Source organism: Pipra filicauda, unplaced genomic scaffold (genome assembly GCF_003945595.2).
Source record: "Pipra filicauda isolate LSUMZ 115617 unplaced genomic scaffold, ASM394559v2 scaffold31_size4109673_pilon, whole genome shotgun sequence".
Classification (NCBI taxonomy): domain Eukaryota; kingdom Metazoa; phylum Chordata; class Aves; order Passeriformes; family Pipridae; genus Pipra; species Pipra filicauda.
Genome location: NW_024104443.1, coordinates 1885592 through 1906007, shown reverse-complemented (window position 1 = coordinate 1906007; position 20416 = coordinate 1885592). Strand labels below are relative to the sequence as shown.

The 20416-nt window shown below is 36.1% G+C and overlaps 1 protein-coding gene across 1 annotated transcript in view; it reads right to left on the bottom strand.

Moving 5' to 3' along the window:
- Positions 1-783: 783 nt before the first annotated feature.
- Positions 784-20416, bottom strand: part of SLCO4C1 (solute carrier organic anion transporter family member 4C1) — a 30065-nt gene continuing 10432 nt past the window's right edge. Inside the window, exons 4-13 of the mRNA XM_027739281.2 lie at positions 18558-18654; positions 17541-17662; positions 16448-16563; positions 16007-16151; positions 13863-14058; positions 9545-9701; positions 7594-7781; positions 5478-5542; positions 3489-3626; positions 784-1936 (exon numbers count right to left, since the gene is read on the bottom strand). Coding sequence (XP_027595082.1) covers positions 1812-1936; positions 3489-3626; positions 5478-5542; positions 7594-7781; positions 9545-9701; positions 13863-14058; positions 16007-16151; positions 16448-16563; positions 17541-17662; positions 18558-18654 — 1349 coding nt within the window. The 3' untranslated portion in view covers positions 784-1811. The remainder of the gene's footprint in view (positions 1937-3488; positions 3627-5477; positions 5543-7593; positions 7782-9544; positions 9702-13862; positions 14059-16006; positions 16152-16447; positions 16564-17540; positions 17663-18557; positions 18655-20416) is intronic.

The following is a 20416-nucleotide window of genomic DNA, read 5'->3' as shown; positions in this document are numbered from 1 at the left end:
TTATGCTGCTACTCCTAAACTAGCAAGCATAATCTTTAACAAGTCACAGGATAGGTTATAAATTACAACAGCAATGCTTCCTTCCTTCCCCACCCAGATAACCACTCCAGTGCAAGTAAGAATGCGGGTAACCTCCTCAGAAGAGAAAACTCTGGTTACTCTGCCCCCCAGGTTTTGTAGTCTGTGCAACCACATTCAGCAGCAGAAATTATGATCTCAGTCTAAGCAAGAGAAGCAAGTTTAATAGCTGAGCTACAGTACTACATGTCTTTACTATGATTAAGTGATTTGATATACCTCACACAAACCATTTCAGAGCTGGAAAATGAAAATTATTTCAGAATTTTAGGCTGCATTCCCAAACTTTAAGGAAGATCTCCATTTCATTCTTTCAAGTGATTTTACCAATCTTCCTCTGAGCCCATTTATCAGGAATGAATCGCAGATCTTATCAGGAGACCTTCAGCTATATGGAGCAAGCAAATTCTACCCCTTTCCTTCTCTCCCTCAAGAGACCTCAAGTGTTGTGTTACAGGGTGTAGTTGCTTTATTTCCTGAATAAAATATTTCCTGTAAATAAAACTTACAAGTAGTTACAGAGGATCTTCTTGAGTTGCATACTTAACCTTTACCTAATTCAACAGCTACATTTAAAGAATTAGATGAAGCATAATCCTTTGCTGTAGCACTTGTTTAAAAATCTTGGTAGAGTCAATGAGGACAGTCCTTGTAACACAATGAAGAGGGCGCACACAGCTACATAAGAATGACATGCACAGCCAGTGCAACAAAAAAGAAGTGTTTATTAACAAAGTAAAACAAACGTGGGATATCTGGCTCATTAAAAATTTCCTGTCAACATTGAATGATATTTCAGTAGCAGGCACTGTAACTTAATGTCTGGTAACAGCGGCTGACTTGTATATCACTCCTGTTGTGCTATACAAATACAGCTTGAATAACTACTTATTATGTCAAAAAGAACAACTAAAGCTATATTTTTCTACTTCTGATTTTTCCATACACATTCTTGCTAGCTTTCAGAATTGTGCTTCTTGGAGTTGAGAAGCCTAGAACTCAGTCATTTGGAAGTGACAGCCCATACACAGAAATTATAAAAAAATAGGTTCTCTTCAAATTTTACAGAAACATTTTAAAAATGTTTCAATAAATCAGCTGAACAGCAACTTTCTATGTATATTCCAGACAGAAACTCAAACACTCAAATTAAGCAATATTTTGATTTTACAACCCAGCTAACATATTACATATAACATATACAACATATAACCATTTACAATTTCCTACAATACTATAAAGTGAACTTATACCACTAAAATAACATGTAGAAATATTTTTTAAAAATGGCCAAACTTGCATATTCCCAAGTGTTGCTACAGAAAAAAATCCCCAAAGGCATTAGCCCAGATTTTGAGCACATTAAAATAAATCTTTAGAACTTACATAGTTCCCTTTACTAAACCAAGTTACTTGTTTTCTCCCACTACAGTTACAAATAGAGGTAAGTGGGGCTCAGTCAGAGTAAGCAACTTGTTTCAATTAAGTTACAAACTAGACTTTTTAAATTAGACTGCAAATTAAAGTGCCATTTCTTTGGATATACACAATGGAATACTAATTAATGTTCAGCAAATTAAAAAACACTGCAGGTTCACAAATATTTTAAGTTGCTCAGATGTTAAATGTGATCTTTTATATTCAGGCAAGGGTGTACAAGAACTTTGGTACAACTGCTGTAGAAGTGCTTATTCTTACTGCTTTCTTTCAAAAGTCCCTGATTTGCTCATAATTCATGTGTGTACAGCAGATACCATTTCTGCATCCTTTGGCGACACTGCTTTATCCAGTGGTGGAGGCTTGTAGAAATACACTGCCAGGACCACAAAGACGATTGTGATGATTTTGCAAGCAGCACCTGAATGCAAAGAATAGAAGAGTCCTTATTGCATTCACCTCCAGTAGCAAAATGTGTTTCAGTCATTTATAAAGTTTCACATGAGGAGTTACACTGTAAGACTCTGAAATGCACAGCATCCATTTAAATGTATTTTACATGAGCTGCAAAGGGCAGGTAAAGGCAGTCTTCCAACCGAACTTCACTGGCCTGAGAGTTTCTGTTTGCAGCAGCTGTTGCCTTTGCTTCAGTTTTGTATTTCCTCACGCCATTCTAGCCTGAAGTGCAAGTCATTCCTTGTTTCAGTACTGTCATTTGCTGTATCAATGGTCTCTTTTCCACAATCTAGAACTTCCCACATAGAGTGCCTGTTAAGAGTTCTCTCATCAGCTACCTTAAAAAGGTTACATACAAGTGTTTGTGCAACTTGGGGGGCCAAGAGGATAGGGAAAACAGGAGGGATTGTATTGTATCATAAACATGCCTGGGAGATACTGAAACCTGGCCTTGTGACCATTGCTTTTTCAGTTTCAGGATTAGATATTGGTACTTCAGTTTATGTACTGTAAGTACCTAGAAGACATGACAAGAACAGTTATCACACATGCAAGCTTAGCCTGTCTTCTCTCCCACAGGTACACACAGTTCCCGTAGTTGAAGGGAACAGACTGTTAAACAAGTTGGGAATTTTTTTTGACCAGTGTTCAGAGATAGTTACAAGAACTTTATATAATTTAGAGAAAAGAACTGAAATATGACAAGAAGAAGAAAGCTCCTCAGACCTTAAGCTTTCAACACACAACCCAGATAACTACAGAATGGTTTGGGTTGGAAGGGAACCTGAAGACCATCTAGTTCCAGCCACCTGCTACGGGCAGAGACACCTTCCACTGGACCAGGTTGCTCAGAGCCCCATCCAGCTTGGCCTTGAACACTTCCAGGGATGGGGCATCCACAACTTGTCTGGACAACCTGTTCCAGTGCCTGGTCACCCTCTCTCTCAGTAAAGAGCTGCTTCCTAATATTTAACCGAAACCCACCCTCTGTGAGTTTAAATCCACCACCCATTGTTCCATCACTACACTCCCTGACAGAGTCCCTCTCCATCCTTCTTGTAGGCTCCCCTTCAGGTACTGAAAGGCCACAATAAGGTCACTCTGGAGTCTTCTCTTTCCTATGCTAACCAATCCCAATTCTCTCAGCCTCTTCTTTATAGGAGAGGTCCATCCCTCTAATCATCTTTGTGTCTCTAATCATCTTTATGGCCAGAGTGAGATGTGTGCCAGTTCCTTAAAATTCAGTACATAAAGTGTGACAATGAAGGAAAACTAAAGAGCAAAACTCTTTTGTACTATTATTTAAAATATTTTCCAAGTAACCTTTGAAGAGTCACTTAATGTTGTCTTTCTCCTTGCACAATATTTTGCTTTTTATTATTTATGAAAAAAAATTTAAAACACTGCTGCTAAAGATTAAAAGTGTAAGGTTCTGTTTTAAAATAATTCCCATCTAGCAGTCAGGGTCAGTATATCTATTACCTTGTACACAGACTTAATATAAAGAAATTACTTACTCATGCCCATCAGCAGATAAACTACTCTTTCATTATCATATACCCAGCAGGCTCCTTTAGTTTCACATTCATCGATATCCCATAGAGTACAACTGCTGTCTATAGAAACACCAAACAAAATTGGCCCAGGAATAGTACCTAAAAAATACAATAAAATGTTAGAATGTTTGAATTACTTGAAACAGTCTTACCTGGTCTTTGTGCATACAGTGAAATGCCAAACTGGTGGGGAAGATAAAAAGGGAGAACCAAACACTAAACAGAACATTTTAAACAAAGTCATGGGGCTCATACTACACAGCAAGTGTGCACCTAAACATTGCACTCAATTAACAGGTAAGATGCATAGAGTGCCAGTTAATTCTTTACACAGCTCTCACTTTATCAAGCAAGAAGTTTGTTCAAAGACTTGAGTTTTTTAAAGCTTCCTCAGTTTTCATGGAAAAAAAAGTGATTCAAATCAGGGGTGAAAGCAACTAATCAAGGAAGCAGGATTTTAACTAATAGTCTTCCTTCAGATCATATTCATTAACCTGTTCTAAATGCAGAGAACTAAAATATTATTATATTAGTATTTTCAGCTACTTATTTCTTCCCATCCCTCAGATGTAGCCAAGCTTCCAGGAATAAACTTCACAAAAAGAAAAAAAAAAAAAAAAGCGCAGTGTTTAAAATTATTCCTGTGTAGATTTTATTAGATCTGTGTGACTTTTGTTACAGCAGTGTTTTATAAAGCACAAGTGTCTTGCATCCAGGTATAGCCAATTTTATAATGAACACCCCAGGTACATCACTGTATATCTACCTAACCTACCCAAGCCTTAAATTGTCCTAGAGCTAACAAGTAGCTATGTCCTCACTAGGTCTTCTGCCTAGAACCTCTGTGTGATTCCTCAAGCCTACAGCAGCTGCTAAGTAATGCTGTTAGTTGCTGCAGTTCTTCAGTCATAGTATAGGTAGTGCAAAAAGTTCTATCACTCCACAGTGAAATTAGGAGTCAAGACTAACATATATATCTTAACTTTGAGTAAAATGAAACAGAGAAGCCCCCTCATATAATACTCAACACTACCTCCCAGCTAATTTTTACCTGCGAGGATGTTGCTTTTATTATGCTGTATTAGTAGAATGACTTAGATTAATTGAGGTTTCAACTGGTAGAGCAAAGCAGAACTCACACTTAGATATTTGATTTCAAAGGAGAAGGAATGGCTGTAGTACTAAATGTTGACATAAAAGTCAAATAAGTAACCATGTCTTGTCCCAGTCTTGAATTAAATATGCCTTTTAAAAACTGTCTATTACTAAAGCAAGAATTTAAAATATGCCTGAGAAAATTCAGGTCAGTGTGGATCAGAATATACCTACATTTAGTTTTGTTTTGTTTTTTAAGGTGATTCATCTGTCTTACTGAGATGCTGAAGATGCTTAGATTTAGAAGTATTATATTTCCCATGTTAAAACTCAGTAATTATTTATGTACAAGTGTCTACAAATTCAATAAACGCCAAAATTAGCCAAAGGAATTTTAAAGGAAGGGAGGGGAGGGAAGACTCCACCTATCCACTTTGAAATATACTGGCATGACCAATAAGAATACAAGTGTATGACAGTCACTTTCTTTAAACTTCTGGATCTTCAGATGTTAACTACGTGAAGCTGTTTTCACCTACATCAGTTTTTCTTATCTCAACCTTCTTAACAGACCTTCTTCTGGGGAAAACAACAGCAGGTGCCTTTTGCTGAATGACAGTTACCTGTATCTGGTTTGTGCTGATAAGAACAAGAAAGGCTACAACGAGCACAAATGCCCTATTTAACAAGGAATTTGAATCCAGATGGTACCTTACAACAAGTGTATCCTATAAGCCAATGACAGGCTGCTTCAAGCTCCTCTGAAAGCTTCTTAATGCATTATTTAAAAGTCTAGAAAGAAATGTCAAATAAGAAGATTATTCAGAGGCAAATGTTTCAACAAGAAAATCGTACCCAGTAGTCGTAGAAACACTAACTGTACTCCAAGAGCAAATGACCGCTGTTTATGTGGCACACACCTGTAACAAGATTTGAAGTTTAAGGCACAGTAAACAAGTTTTAACTGTTTCATTTCTCTGCTGTCTCCCTCAGTGAATATGCTTTAGTTTAGAAATCCAGCCTGCAGAACAAGTAACAAAACTATTTCAAATGCTGTTTAGACAAAACACTGAGAAAAATCCCATAGCCCATCAAGAAATTTTAGATTTAACTAGTTTAACAAACAGTATAAATAAAAAGGTAGCGTGCTCCCAGCACCCTGATATACTGTCGAATTTTTTTTCCATAGAACAACCAAGGAAATCAAAAAGTGCTAGATTGTAATCCTGAGCTACTACTCCCAAAGAAGCACTAAATGAATTGAGACCAGGCTTCAGCAGAGCACATGTTGTATTTTCATAACCTTTGCATATAATTACGTGACTTTATAATTAAACCATTCTGGCCTATGCTATACCAATCAATATAGTGATTTAGTAAGTAGCAAAACTTACCTCCTTACCTCTTCCCCATTTTTTTCAGATATTTCTCTGGGAACAAACATGTTTTCAGGACAGTGTCCTAACGATACTACTATAAAGGCTAAATACAACCTAATTTGCTTAATTTATACAATTTTGTTTCAGAACTATTTTCTTTAATAAACTGTAACATGTCTTTTCTTTAATAAACTTTATCAGTATTGAAAAATATCATATTTACACATTCAGAAGTTATTTTCACATTCTGGATTATGTATGAGGATTAGTCAGATATCAAAACATCAAAGATGAGCAGTTATAGCAGTCAGTGTTAGGACCCCAATACCCAAAAGGCAGCTAAGGAAAGGAGAATGAGTTTTACATCATGCAGGTCATTATATCTAGCAGTAAAACACTGTCATGAGCATGTGAGTTTACATTTAAAGTTGCATAGAATAGGCCAGCTGAAAAGATATCAGAATATACTGTAAAACTTATCTGACATTTAGCTATTTAAACTAGGTTTTGAACATTTAAACTACTCTATCGTCCTTTCTTCCATAAAAACAGTCTCACTATTTTAGCTGAAGTGTGCAAGTAATCAAATATCCAAATGCTGCTGCTTAGAATTATCAAAATAAAACTACATCAGTTCAGTTTTGAAGATAATGCAACACTTCATGTTATTCTGCCCCCGCACTAATATGACAAGGTGTTAATTCCAAATTTACACCTACCCTGAACAGGAGGCTATTACAAGACACTGCTGCAGTATATCATTTATGTCCTCAAGCCCCTGCCAAAGAGCATCTAGCCACAACTTCACAAAGCATCATGTGTATTTTGCATGTATGCCTATGCATCATGGATATTTTCTCTCTAGAAGTATTAGAGGTACAAGTCAGACTTCATCGTACAGGAAAACAGCCCTACACCCAGAATGAGGACCACATTGTAAAAAAAAAAACAAAAAACCACACAAAAAAACCAACAAACCAAACACCAAAATCAATAGTCTAGCTTTCATGCATATCAGTTTCAGCAATTTGAAAGACAGCCAAACCACTGATAAACATACATGCTATCACATTTTATATTTGTGACCACCATATATACAACATCAATATCATGAAAGGTAGTCCATAGACTTTGACAGGTCAATTTTTCAAGCCAGAACTCTGAATTGAGACAGGAAACAAAAGTTGAGAATGCAAGACTGTTTTTTTTATTCTTTTCTTGATACGATTTGAAGACCTGACACTATTGATACACAGACTAGTCAAACATTTTCTTCATCCAAACACATGGCACATTTATTCCTTCTTGCTTTAACTAAAACAGTCAAGAGTGCTCCCATAAGAAGGATTTTGATACAAACAGGCAAATTTTAATAGATTCAAACCATATCTACTAATCAAATGTAATTAAAGAGCATGAACAGTTGTATGACTCTCCTCTCTTTCAAGTACTGCCTGCTTACTACATAGAGTACTTAAACTAATGCACAAGGTATTTACTGTTGAAGTACACATTCCAAAGCAAAACAAAAATATTTCACTGATCCGAGCTTTCACAAGAATGCTACCTGTCTTTCAGCCCAGAAAACGTACCTGAGAATGGCCACAGTTGTTGGAGTAACAGCCATAAATGTAAAAACAACAGCAAAAAAGAAGATCGTCAAGAATATAGGTAAAAATCTGCATTGTGTTGGACATTTCCCAGAGATAGCTTCAAAGAGAAAGTCTTCTGAACCATTTTCTCTTACTGGTTTCCCAATACAGGAACAGTTGTGGTATATCTACAAATATATAAGACAAAATTTAGTTCCAAGAAAGACACAAAATGACATTATTTTGGTAAAAATTCATTGGGTCTGCATCAGACAAGAATAAAGCCTGACCCTACTATAAGGGAAACAGTCCATTTCCTGATGACACTAACCCTCATTTTTAAAAGTAGTTCATCAGAACTTGACTGATCCATCTCACCTGAGCAAAAGTTATTATTACTTTTTTGACCTAAAAAGACAGTGACAGTCTCCATTTTGTAGCAAGTTTTTACCTACAAGCATAAAAAAAACCCTTGAAAATAAAGATTTTAAAGTTAAAGGCAAACCATATGCAGGGAGAGAGGCGAGCTCTACTCTTAAGACTTAAGCAGGAAAGACTAGAAGCTATATTGGACTGCTTTTGTAAGCAGTCCAACTGGAACATGCACTTCTTTTAAATCCACACAAGTTTGTTTTCTAAGAAAAAAAAACCGTGTCAGTGAAATGTGAAGTTTTCATAGCAAGCAGCAGTCAGTCTCCTATAGTTTCTTATGGATAATACCTCCTCATTTAACACTGTCCTTTTCTGATATAAAAAGTATCTAGGGGATTGCATGTCTTTAGAATCTTCCTACAGTCCTCCCACATCCCTGCTCAAGAGTTTGTTATACTAGTAGAGACAAGCACAGAAAGCCTCTGAGTTCTGGAAGGGCTTGATAACCAGCCAATTTCATGGTTTACCATTCCTGCATCAGGGGCAACTGACATTCAAGTTTTAAAAACTTCACAGAAGCAATATTAAACTCTAGTTTAATATCTAGTAGAAAAGAACTGTAGGTAATGTCAAAACAGTTGCTGATTTCTAGTTTTCTGATTGACAATTCTATTAAAGTACATTTAGATTTAACTCATTTTCAGCATCAGAATGTCTAGTAGAAGTAATATTTGCAAAATGACACGACCACACAAGTGAGAAACACTGTGACTGACCAATAAACTCCTACCAGGGAAGAAGCTCAGAGGAGATGGGAAAGAGGGATGTGCCCGTGAAGCTCACAGAACAATGCAGGTTGTGAATGACCAGAGCTGTTGCAAAGAATGCCATACAGAAAAGAAACAGCTGTGACAGCTGAGTCAATCAACCAATGGTGTAAATGGTTCTCCCTGAGTTCATTAAGAGAGTGGGAATGTTTCTCTAAATTAGCCAGACCAGCATGGGGAGCTGGGAAGTGTGGCTCAGCCCAACATAAAGCATAAAAAGCCAGACAACTACCAGAGAAAAATCAGAGAGCAATAGGCTTGAGCTGGCTTCATATGCCTTCCCAACAACTGAGGAAGCCCAGCATTGTGACAGTGAACACATTAGAGAGAAGCAACAGTAGTCACACTGGTACCATAACTGAACTGTGTATTGCAATTGGTGTATTTTGCTAAAGGTAACTTATATTTGTGTTGTGTTTTTAGCATATTTTGCATCACTCTGCTAAATCATAAATCCCATGTAACATCAACTGTTATCAAGTAAATTTGGTATTAAACATTACACCTCTACAGGTGGAATGCCTAAGAGCACCTGGTCAGAGTGTACTGGACTGCGACACATATCAGTGTTCATTCCACTTAAACTTGTAAGTTAAAAAAAAACAAGTTTTTCTTGTAGTGACTACGACTTAGATTCATAAATACTGCAATTTCTTGTCATACTAAGGGAAGGATGCTTTTGAAATACAATGCATTTTGCAGGAAACCAGAACAGAACAGACCACGTCAGCTATATTCACTGCATAAAGTACCTTTGTCATGTTGCTATCAACAAGATATGACTTGCATCCTGCAAAACAGGGAGAAAAGTATTGAACTCGATCCCTGCCACACACTGGGTAGTACATAGAGCGTAAACATCCACAGTTAGCGTTGCATGGTGCTGTCAAGTTACGCAGCGTGCCTGTTCTGAAAAGCAGAAGTTTACAGGCTTTTAATAAAGTAATTGAAAAACAAAAGATACATAAATAAGTACTGCAGGACTTACAGCATAATAAATCTCAAAGTATTTAAGTCAGGTTATTGATGCACTTGATTATTTTAAAAGTTACATTCATAGTAGCTACATCTCCAGGAATTTCTAGTTATTGTGCACCTAGTTGGTTTTATGCTATTATTCCTTCTATAGATTATCCCTGCAGTTTCCATTCACAAAACAGATCAAAAAATTCTGCATATCAGCCCAATTCTTATCTTATACCACCTTCTCCCTCCCTCACACTTTGGTACTTGAATTTCTTCAATTTACAATTTTAAGAAAAAAAGTACAAGATTAAAAACACTATTTGGTGTTGTTTATTCTTTTGATCATATTCCAAGGTTTTGCCCCATTTTTTATTCAAGTCCAGTTGCAAACCCACTGCATTTTTACTATTTTTAAAGACTGCTATGCAGACATCTAAATTGTACAAGCACCAAGACAACTGCATATGCTAACCGCAGAGTTCAATAACATAGAAACTAGTCTTTATTACACCCTGAAGACCTGAAACATTTTTTTCCTGGCTGTTTGGGGAATAACTAATGAATAACAGAGCTAAATTAAACTCTTGCTTACTCTACCTACTCTCATTTTAGGCATTTACTTCCAATAACAGGCCATAGTCTAGTTGTATTTGAAGTAGTCCCACAATGTTATTAGTATGAAAAATCAGTTTGAGATGTGTGAGGATTGCCTTGAGGTGTAACTAGAGAGAATAAAAAACACCCTTTGATTTTCTAATAGTAGTTCATTAATAAGTAAAGAAGTTTAACTGGTTCAGAGTTCCATCACCTAAAACCAGGATTCTGACACTGCCAGTAGTTTAAATATTGTACTGTAAAATAAAAGTTCCACATTAATTATATAAAAGCAGGTTTCTCCTGCATAAGAATTTAAGATAGTAAAAATACTAGTAGGAGAAAATTTATCTAGGAATTAAGCTGAAAAGTTATATGAATTCAAACTGATAGAATCCATTTGGTTGTAGTACAGTGGAATCCTTCTAAATTACATTAGTGCTTTAAACCTAAGCAAACTAACTGTCATTCTTCTGTGTACGAAGAATTAACTATGGTGCATCATAAGCAAATTCACTAATTACAGATTTGTTCATACAGTGCCTTGTTAGCCTGCAAGGCACACAAAGGCTAGAAATATTTAATCAGTTAAGTGTGCAGACAATGTCTCTCTTCCCTGACCTTCAAAGAGGGATTGAACATTTAGGTATGTATGGTCAGAGAAAAACATTGAAAAAAGATACCACTGCTTTTCTAAAGCCTAGCAGATGAGACCATGAAATGCCCTTTAAAAACTCTATCAGTTGGGTGTTCTTTCACAGCAAAGGAAACCCAAAGACACGTGGAAATGAACAGAACTACATAAATAGTTAATGCATTTCTCTTCCTTTAAGTTTTCAATGAAATATTGGGCAATTAAATTTGGCAAAAACAATTCTTTTGAAGTGCTTGTTAAGACAAAATAAGCCATGCTAGTTCTGCTGATAGCCAAATTTAGTAATGAACAGTGTTACTACCAACTGTATACTATTTCCACTAACACATGTACTCAAAAGTGAATCTGTACTGGTATGGTTCTGGAACTAAGCCTACGAAAGCTTTCCTCACTCCTCTAGGTTATTTCTCAATAGAAGGAGAATGCTTGCGATGAAGGATTTCTTTAAATTCTCCACAAAAATGAATCTGATTAAGTTTCCAAGTCAGTTCTCAGAGTAGTTTCATAATTTATTCTTTCAGAACCATTTGTTCAGTAGTATAAGCAAGAGTCAGACACTTGGCTGTACTTTCACAAGCTTATACAGTTTCAGAACTGGCACTGTATTAGTGCCACTAACTATTCTGATGCAGATCACACGTATATAGTGACCTGTATATAGTATAGTTCAACATTTAACATTGAATTAACTAAAACTAAACCACTTTTTATAATGGATACTGAGGCAAGAGAGTTATTTCAGGACTGGTTAACTCCAAAATGCTGTAGACAAGCAGTCTTCAGCAACAGTTAATGTACATAACTGACAAAGCAACGCAAAACTGTTAAATACAAGTTAACTGTGTTTAACTTCAGATGAAAATTAGTTCAGCTCTACCTTTTGTCAGCTGCTCATTATCATACAACCTGTTCACATTATATTTTCTAGACCACCTCTTCAGTATTCAATTGATGAATACAGATTCTTTTGCACAGTATCTAACTATAACCTTTCTAAAACCAAAGTCTGAATTCTGGTTTTCACAGTCCTGAATTGTTCAAGTCATCTTGCTGCTAGAATTTTTTCTGACGCTGAAGCAGAGCCATATTTTATGCATCAGATTTCAACACTGGCCTTTAAATATATTGTCAATTTTTACAGCAAGTTGTAAAGACCAAATCTGAATGAGTGGTAAGTTTATTTTTCTTTTGGTCACCAATATATAAAACTTTGTTTATTCACTTTGCATACCTTCTGGAAAAGGAAATACATATTAATTATTGAGGTATCATGACATTATGTTTCTGCTTTCTACCACTTTGCATGTGCATTAGAGGTCACAAAAGCAATATGCGCCCAAACCAATCTTCTGCATTTCATGGTGAACTTCATGCTATTGCGGCAGTAAAGTGCAATACTCCTCTTGCCCACCCTATTTAGGTTTCAATGCTTTTTTTCCACAGGAGGAGAACTTTCAGATTTTGCTTTTACACAAGATAATGGTACCTAACCACAAGATAATGGTACCTAACCCTTGTCTAAAACGGGGGACTGGGGAAAACAATACAAAGGTATAGGGAAGTTATTCAGTCAGTTGCTCATTATTATGACTTTTCCAAATGGTAGCTAGCAGCCCCTAGGTACCAGCCTAGTAGAGTTATTTTGCATAGCACTATCTGGCTCTTTGCAGACCCTCAAACAGCTGGAGTTGCCTCTGGCTCTGTTAATTAACAACAGAGTAACCAACTGCTTGACAGCAGAGTTTTGGAACACCAATGCTTTTAAACACTGCCTGTGCTACAGAAGTTTGTACTATTTAGAACTATAAGAATTGAAACATTATGATCTTTTACTTATTTCTTTAATAAAGCATGATTGGGCATTTTCTACAATATAGTGTCTACAGTGGTGACTTGATCATATTCAGTTATTCATTTTATTCAAGTATGGACCTAAAAATTCAGTATTTAAAGAAAGTTTATCCTTGCAAACATTTCTTTTTTATTTTGTTTCCTTTTGCTTTCACTTTTCTGACTTCTTTTCCTTCAGTGCCCTACTGGTTTCCAGAGTAAATTTTGTTCACAGCAACAGGAAGAATTTATCCTAGAATTTCTTACAATTACTACAAATATCTAAAAATGAGTGATAGACTACATTCTCATTAGGAAGCAGAATTACGTTGTTTAAGGGAAAGTAAAGCACATTAAGTTTAGAGAATTCTTTTGTATACATGCTAGGCAAAAATATTTTAACTGTGTTTCAATTAACCATGTTACTCCACCAGTTTTGGTCTCAAATTTTGTCACTGAGTTATTCCCTCTTTGCATTAAGTTTCTACCTCTATCAGCCATTAGACCAGGAAAAAAAAAAAGAAAGGCCCCTTTGCACAAGGAGGCCAAGTGCCCTAGAACTTGATGCTACAATTATGTCTCCTAGCGAAAAACTTGCAATTAGTGTAAGTTGCAGTGCACTTCCGTGTCCTTTCACAAAATTGACAACTCCTTCCAGGAACAAACTGTTCAGATTATCCAGAGTTGATTAAATGAAACAAGATACAAAGTACTCTACTTTTACAGCAATACAAATTTAGGTGTAGTCAATGCCATGCGCCTACCACACCTAAAATTGTTACAGATGCTGAGATTTGTGTCAAGCAGGGCTTGACTGCTCAGAACATTTTGCAGGCAAGGCATCCATACCTTCTCTCATCTATTACATGAAGATTCCAAAACAAAGCTTTATAAAGTTGCATAAAACATTTCAGATTCATACATAGAAGCAAAATATGACATTTTAAAAGGATTTATATTCTGTAATGTAACCTTTTTATTTTAAACATTAACACCAAACCCATAGTGCATTAAAATATATTTACCCATTATATGTTTCAGAGACACCTGCGAAAGGTTCATTCCTGCATTTGGCAAATAAAAAGACTGTGTTTAATAGCAGGGCCACTGAACAAGTGCTTATCATGAACTTGATTATGCTTTTCAAATCCATTTTGCACTTGGAAACCAACATGCCACTTATGACTTGGCCTAGTACTGCTGCTGGAACTAATACAAGTCCTAGAGGAAAACAAGACACAAAAATGCAAGACATAATTGTGAAGCAATTAAGAGTGCAATTTTATACTAAGAAAAAAAAAACATAACAGTTACCTGTAAAATGCAGTCCACATGATGTCATTTTCAAACTATACTACCAGAATCTGACTGTACGAGTCATTTATTCTATCCTTACATGACCTTTAGCCTTTCCAGAAGCTTACCTTGACAGCATAATTTACAGCTGTCCAAAACCTGACTTCAGCACAGTCAAACTCGATGCCTTAGGAGTACTACATATTGGGCAGGAATCTCTGAACACCAGTAGGCCTTTTCACTTCAGAAAATACAAAATGCCCATTCACTGCTTCAGTGTCTTTTTTCACATGTCCATATGTGAAAAATTTCAACACATTTCTTTGCTGTACACGTGTACTGAACTTGTTACTAAAAGAACATAACCACTATTATACAAGAGACAGCACAAGAAGCAATGAGGCATCTACTGAAAGATTTAAAGAAATCTAGGTCAGTGAGTCAGTTTTGCTGTCCGAGGCCATATAGTCCACAATGATTTATCCTCTTTGCTCTATTAGTACTCCAGATAAATAACTGGGCATTTCTACATGGTTAACCTACAAAATAACACAGAATTCAGTATAACTTGCACTGACCCGAGACAGCTAACTTCAGAGACAGTTCAAGTACAGTGGCAAAACTGCACAGGTCACAATCAGTCATAGTCAAAGGTAGTTTTAGTAGTTTTCACGGTCATTGGTAACAGACTAGCTAGCTCAGTTCAGGTACAGACAGCTTTCAACATTAGCGTAGCCATTTCTTTAAAGTTGTGCATTTAATAAGCCCTATCAATATTTTCAACTCAAAGGCATCCAGATAAAGGTTGTGGACATAAAATGCAACACTCAGTTTTCTGCTTCACCCCTGGTTATTGTTTAACAATTGAGCATGTATTCCAATCTATTTCTATGCAAAATTTGAAGATACTTTGTTCTGAAGCCAGGAATAGTGACAGTACTATATCTAGTATTGTCCAGAGCGGTAAGTCAGTCAGGAAGTCTCTCCCAAACATATTTGTTGGAGAAAGAGCAGCTCAGCTACCTCATCCTTATATTGCAGCACTCTACAGCTTGGCAAGACATGTTTAGAAACATTGAGTCTGCCATACTGCAAGCATCTGTGGGACATTATGGACCATGTCTGCCTTGATCCGGGTGCTGTTCTTGGGAAGAAATTGTGTCAGAGTGAATCACGGCACCATACTGAGCGCAGCTCTTCCACCCAGTTTTTCTGTTTCTCTAATACTCAGCTTTTCATAGAATTTTGCCTATTACTTTTCCATATCAGATAATAGGAATAAGTGACAGTAAGCCAACTATAGAAGCTGTTACATAATTGTTTTATAACATATCCTGATTAGTCATTTTATTGTAAATAAATCTCACTGTAACATTACTGCAGAATTGAAGAAGAGAAGGGCAGAGACAACCCCTTATTTGCAATAAGCACTGCTTTTTTTCCAACTGCCATTTATCTTGATTGCTTTAGTGGGACTAAGATACTAATGCTACTTCACCTGATTTTAAGTAAGGAAAATTAAAAGTTTTTCACCAAGAATAAGAAAGGAATAAACTACAGTCTCATCAGCACATAAATTTCTCATCCTACTTCTAATATGAGATTGACAGTCTTCAAAAAACCTACAGACAAGTAGATTTGCACCCTTGATGAATTAAGTTTAAGTTAACAAGTATTAACTCATACATTAAAACTTAAGTTTTCACAAAGCAGGCAAGAATAACAAAAATACTGTTTCTGATGTGAAATTGCATTCCATGTAATCACATTTACAAATATATCAGGCAAACAAGATACCCATATAATCTTCCACCATGTTAATGAGGTGTTCAGTACAATATATCTAAGATTTATAAATAAAAAGTCACATTACCTCCAAGAGTTGCTGAAAAACTTGACGTCTTTCCAAACTGATTTTCTATAAACTTTGGTAGAAATGTGGCAAATCCAGTGGTAACTAAAGCTTCTGAAGAACTGGCTATTATTAGACACATAAGCACTGGATTCCTCAACAGTATCTATGGAGAGAAATTATCATAATGCTCCAGAAATCATTTGATTTTGGTACCAACTAAAGTAGAAGCCACTATATTTTAAAGTAGATAGTCTAATGGAACTTCAGTAATATGCTTTTCTGCTTTAACAACCTCAAGTATCAACAAAATGAATATCTCTTATATTATCAGTAGCACTGGAGACCACTATCACAACACAATAAAGAAGCAATTACCTTTCTAAATATCTATAGATTATATAAAAAAGCATTTCATTCCTCAGAATATACCAGTTTTAGCAAAGTTCAGATTTTTCTTACCAGGAGAGATATAGGAAAGTCTTTAAAATTTTTTCCAATATTCTTGATTCGAACTAGGGCCTCACTTCCATCATCATGAGTTTCAGAGACTTTTTCAGCCTGTATTTTTGCTGTTCCTACAAACAGTCATATTTATTGACAATGAAAACATTGAATACCTGTGCTCATAGACTTAATGTCAAAAGGGCAGAAAAATTCATGTTTCCTTTACTTGGAAAAAGTAGTTCAGATACTGCAGGTCTTCTTAGTGTTTTATTGGTACAGATTTATAAAGAGATCAATAATAAATTGAAAGGAGATTTTTGTTGAAAGCATCATGCTTCCATTGGAATATCTTGGCTGCAATAAGATATTATCAGGAATATCCTAAAATCTTCAGAGTATGAAGCCCATTCGATTTTTTTTTTAAAGTATCCTCACACTCTCCCCTGTTCCCTACTTCATTGTTTCTTTTCCTCCATCATTTCTCTTTCAATATTAGTATACTAAGTTCCTTTGGATGCTTGGATTCCAAGGGACTCCTAGATAATATCTACCTGAACAGAGATTACACTCTAAGTATCTCTCTAGAAGACTGTTCTGGGATACTTTGATTCATGCTTTATTATTCCATCCAAACTAATAAAAAAACGAAAGACAACAGTGCACGAGTTAAGTCATTAGAGTTTCCACATTATTCTTGGTGGGTAACACAGCAGCTTTAAATACAGTTCTGGGTAGTTAGATGGAAGCATCTTCAAAATTTGACCATCAGTCTCCACATTCAGGTACCTGTTTCCAGTTCTACTGGAAAAGAACCATGGAATCCTGGAATGGTTTGGGTTGAAGGGGACCTCACATCTCATCTAGTTCCAACTCCCTGGCCATGGGCGGGGATACCATAAACAAGATCCTTCTTCTGGTCCATTTGCCTTATTTTAAAGGCTACATACTGGGGGAGGGGGGGGGGGGGGGAAGTATTTAGCAGATTTTAGCCAAAGACTTAAGTTAACCAAACAATGGAATCAGAGGAAACATCCAGTCCAGCAGACTATAAACCACAAGTATAAACAAATCCCTCTTCCAAACTAACTCAGTATTGCTAAACCTTTACCTGGCAGGTGCTTTGGAAACATTGAAAAAGGTATTATAAGAAGCCAAATTGCAAAAAAGCATGCAAGAAATCCTATCCACCATGCTCCAAGCCAACGTGGGTCATCTTGATCCACCTTTGTACTGAAAAAGTAATTCAGAAAAAGCAGGTTTATCATTCTGAATTTCAATCAGCAATTTCAGATTTCATGAGCTGGAATATTTATTCTTAAAACTGATTTAACAGAAAGCCTTTTAATATTGTAATTTTCTTGTTTTCCACATGTATTAAGTTTTTTGTTTGCTTCTTTGCACATTCACAGGGTCTATTATAAAAATATTGCATTCTACCAAATATAGCTTTCATCTCATTAGTAAATGCCATTCTGATTTAGAGGCTACTCTTTGGCCCTGACTTCAAGATCCTGAAGCATTACTAAGATACTGAAAAAGCTGGGTTTAGAAAGAATCTTCATAACCAATGAGTTATGTCAAAGCCAAGAATGCCATTGCATTGCTCTAAAACACAGGAAATAAAAATCTAAATGAAGTTGTTGGCTTGGACAGTAGTACAATTTATAACATTTTTTTAATAGTGGACTATTACTCAACCTGTTAGATTTTCTCACAAGATTTTTGCCAGGAGTAAAGCAGCACTATCCTACCTCTCATTGCAACTCAGGGAAACTTTCTGCACAAGAAATCAATAGGTGCAGTTTAACACTAAACGAGCAACTAAACAGAAGACAAAGTATTTTTTGTTACTCAGGTTTAAAATAGCCAATATCTGAAAAGCTAGAACTAAATATTTGCACTGTAGAGGAACTTGCACACATAATGGGGTCACACTACTCCCTGTGGGAAGTACTTCACTTACTTGAAGCCTTTATGAGTGCAACTTGCTTACAAATCAATGAAGCTCTTGCTAATGCAGTATTTTCTGAACAAAAACTCTTTCTCACAGGAAGAAAAGCTGAAGATTTCAATTAAAATTATTAGGAAAAGAAAATAGAAAGCAATAAATTCAGTTGTATCTTGCCTTTCTGGTATCTGGATATCAATATAAACATTAAGCAGTTGCCCTCCTACAACATATCCAATAGCAGGACCCAGCAGAGACATGGCATAGGCAATTCCTAGAAGAGAAAATACATCGAGTCCACCATAACTTAAGCTTTTTTTTTTTTAAAGCTTTCTTTTAATAAAATTCTTAAATCAACTTCAGATCAAAATTCCGTAATTCAACTTGTTCTTTTCACTCTCATTACTTCAACTACAGCAGTAGAAGACAAAATTTATACTTGTGCCTCAACAAGGAAATTTGCAGCTCTCATTAAAAGCTGCAACTCAGAGGTTCAGCAAAAAACATCTCACTGACTGCATCTTTAAGTATTATTAGACTGCCATTTGCACCTACCTTTTGTGCCTACATTCAAGAGCTAGCTGAGGAAAAAGTTGAAGTGAAAGTATGAGCACCAGTTGTTAACAGTACATGACCAAAATCTTTAAGAATCTAGTTATTTATATTTTTCAATCTTAAGTATTTTTACATCTTTCAAGACTAAAAGACAAGGTTCCATTAAAATGTCTGACTGGAGTAATATCTGCGTTAAAATACAAAGCCAGGGCTCTTGACAGTGCCTGACAGCACTAAAAAAAAACCAAACAAACAAACAAACAAAAAAACCAACACACAAATACCGACAACAACAACACACATCAACAAAAATCCAGACACACCATCTAAAAAAAAAAAGCCAAAAAATAAAACATGCCACCAAAACAAAAACAAACCCTAACCTGCAAAGTAGCAGGTGTAACCATATCCTGCTAAAAAGTACAAGACTTTCAATATCACAATAGTCTCCCTGACCTACCACAGATTTCTGTGGCAGTTTAGCACTCACTGCTATCAGGAGCACTCTGCAGATTAAGGCTTGCAACTAACAGAAACAAGATCTGAAATAATTAGTAAACATGCATTCTTACTGCTGATATTCTATGTTGCTTCCCCAGGCTGAAGAATCTGGATTTCTGATGTTTCCAAAATGTCTGGATCCTGAGTACTTAGTATTAATTTCACTCTAGTTAGATGGCAAAAGGAAATGATGGGGGAGGCAGGAAGGTGAGAAGGGTGCGAGAGGGGAAACCAAAGCAAAAGTGACACCCAAGTCAAAATAAATACTGAGTAAACATATCCCAGGTTTTCCTGTATTTTGGAAATAGTGACATGCCTATCAGAACTTTCTAAGTTCACATTCATTCTACAGAATTTCAAACCAAGCTTAAAAGATACCTATTTCCTCCTACACATCACTCAGTTTAAATACCATTTGCAATTGCTTAACTTTTCAGTGGCTTTAGTTGTTGATGTCCCAGTTCAGCAAGAGCAGAACAGTCCTCATGAAAATGCACCCAGTTTACAAGAGAAAGAAACTACCAACTTTTGAGATGCAAGCCCATAGTCAAAGATGCTAGCAGCTATTTACAGAAAGTTTTAGGGGTTTTTTTGTTTGTTTTTTGCTGCCTTGTATAAGCCTTATTGCATTAGGCAAGGCAACACAATATACTTTAAATCCTTAATACATTGCATAAAAGCAAGAAAAAGAATTAAGGCTTAAGGTAGCTACCTGCCCACTCACTTGCATTTCAGTTTAATTATATTAGGCAGAATACACTGCTCTTCTGAACTCATATACCTGAAGATTGCGCATACATTAGTTTATTGTACTCGTCTTTTTTAAGTATGAACACTGACATAATTCTCCTGAGTTTTCAGGTCACTACTTAATCCCCCAATCGTGCGGACAGCCCTAATTCTGCTCTATTTATTTCATTGGCTTCAGGGGCAGGGATGGGGGGAGGGAAATGAAAAAAAAGTATAATACCAGCAAAAAT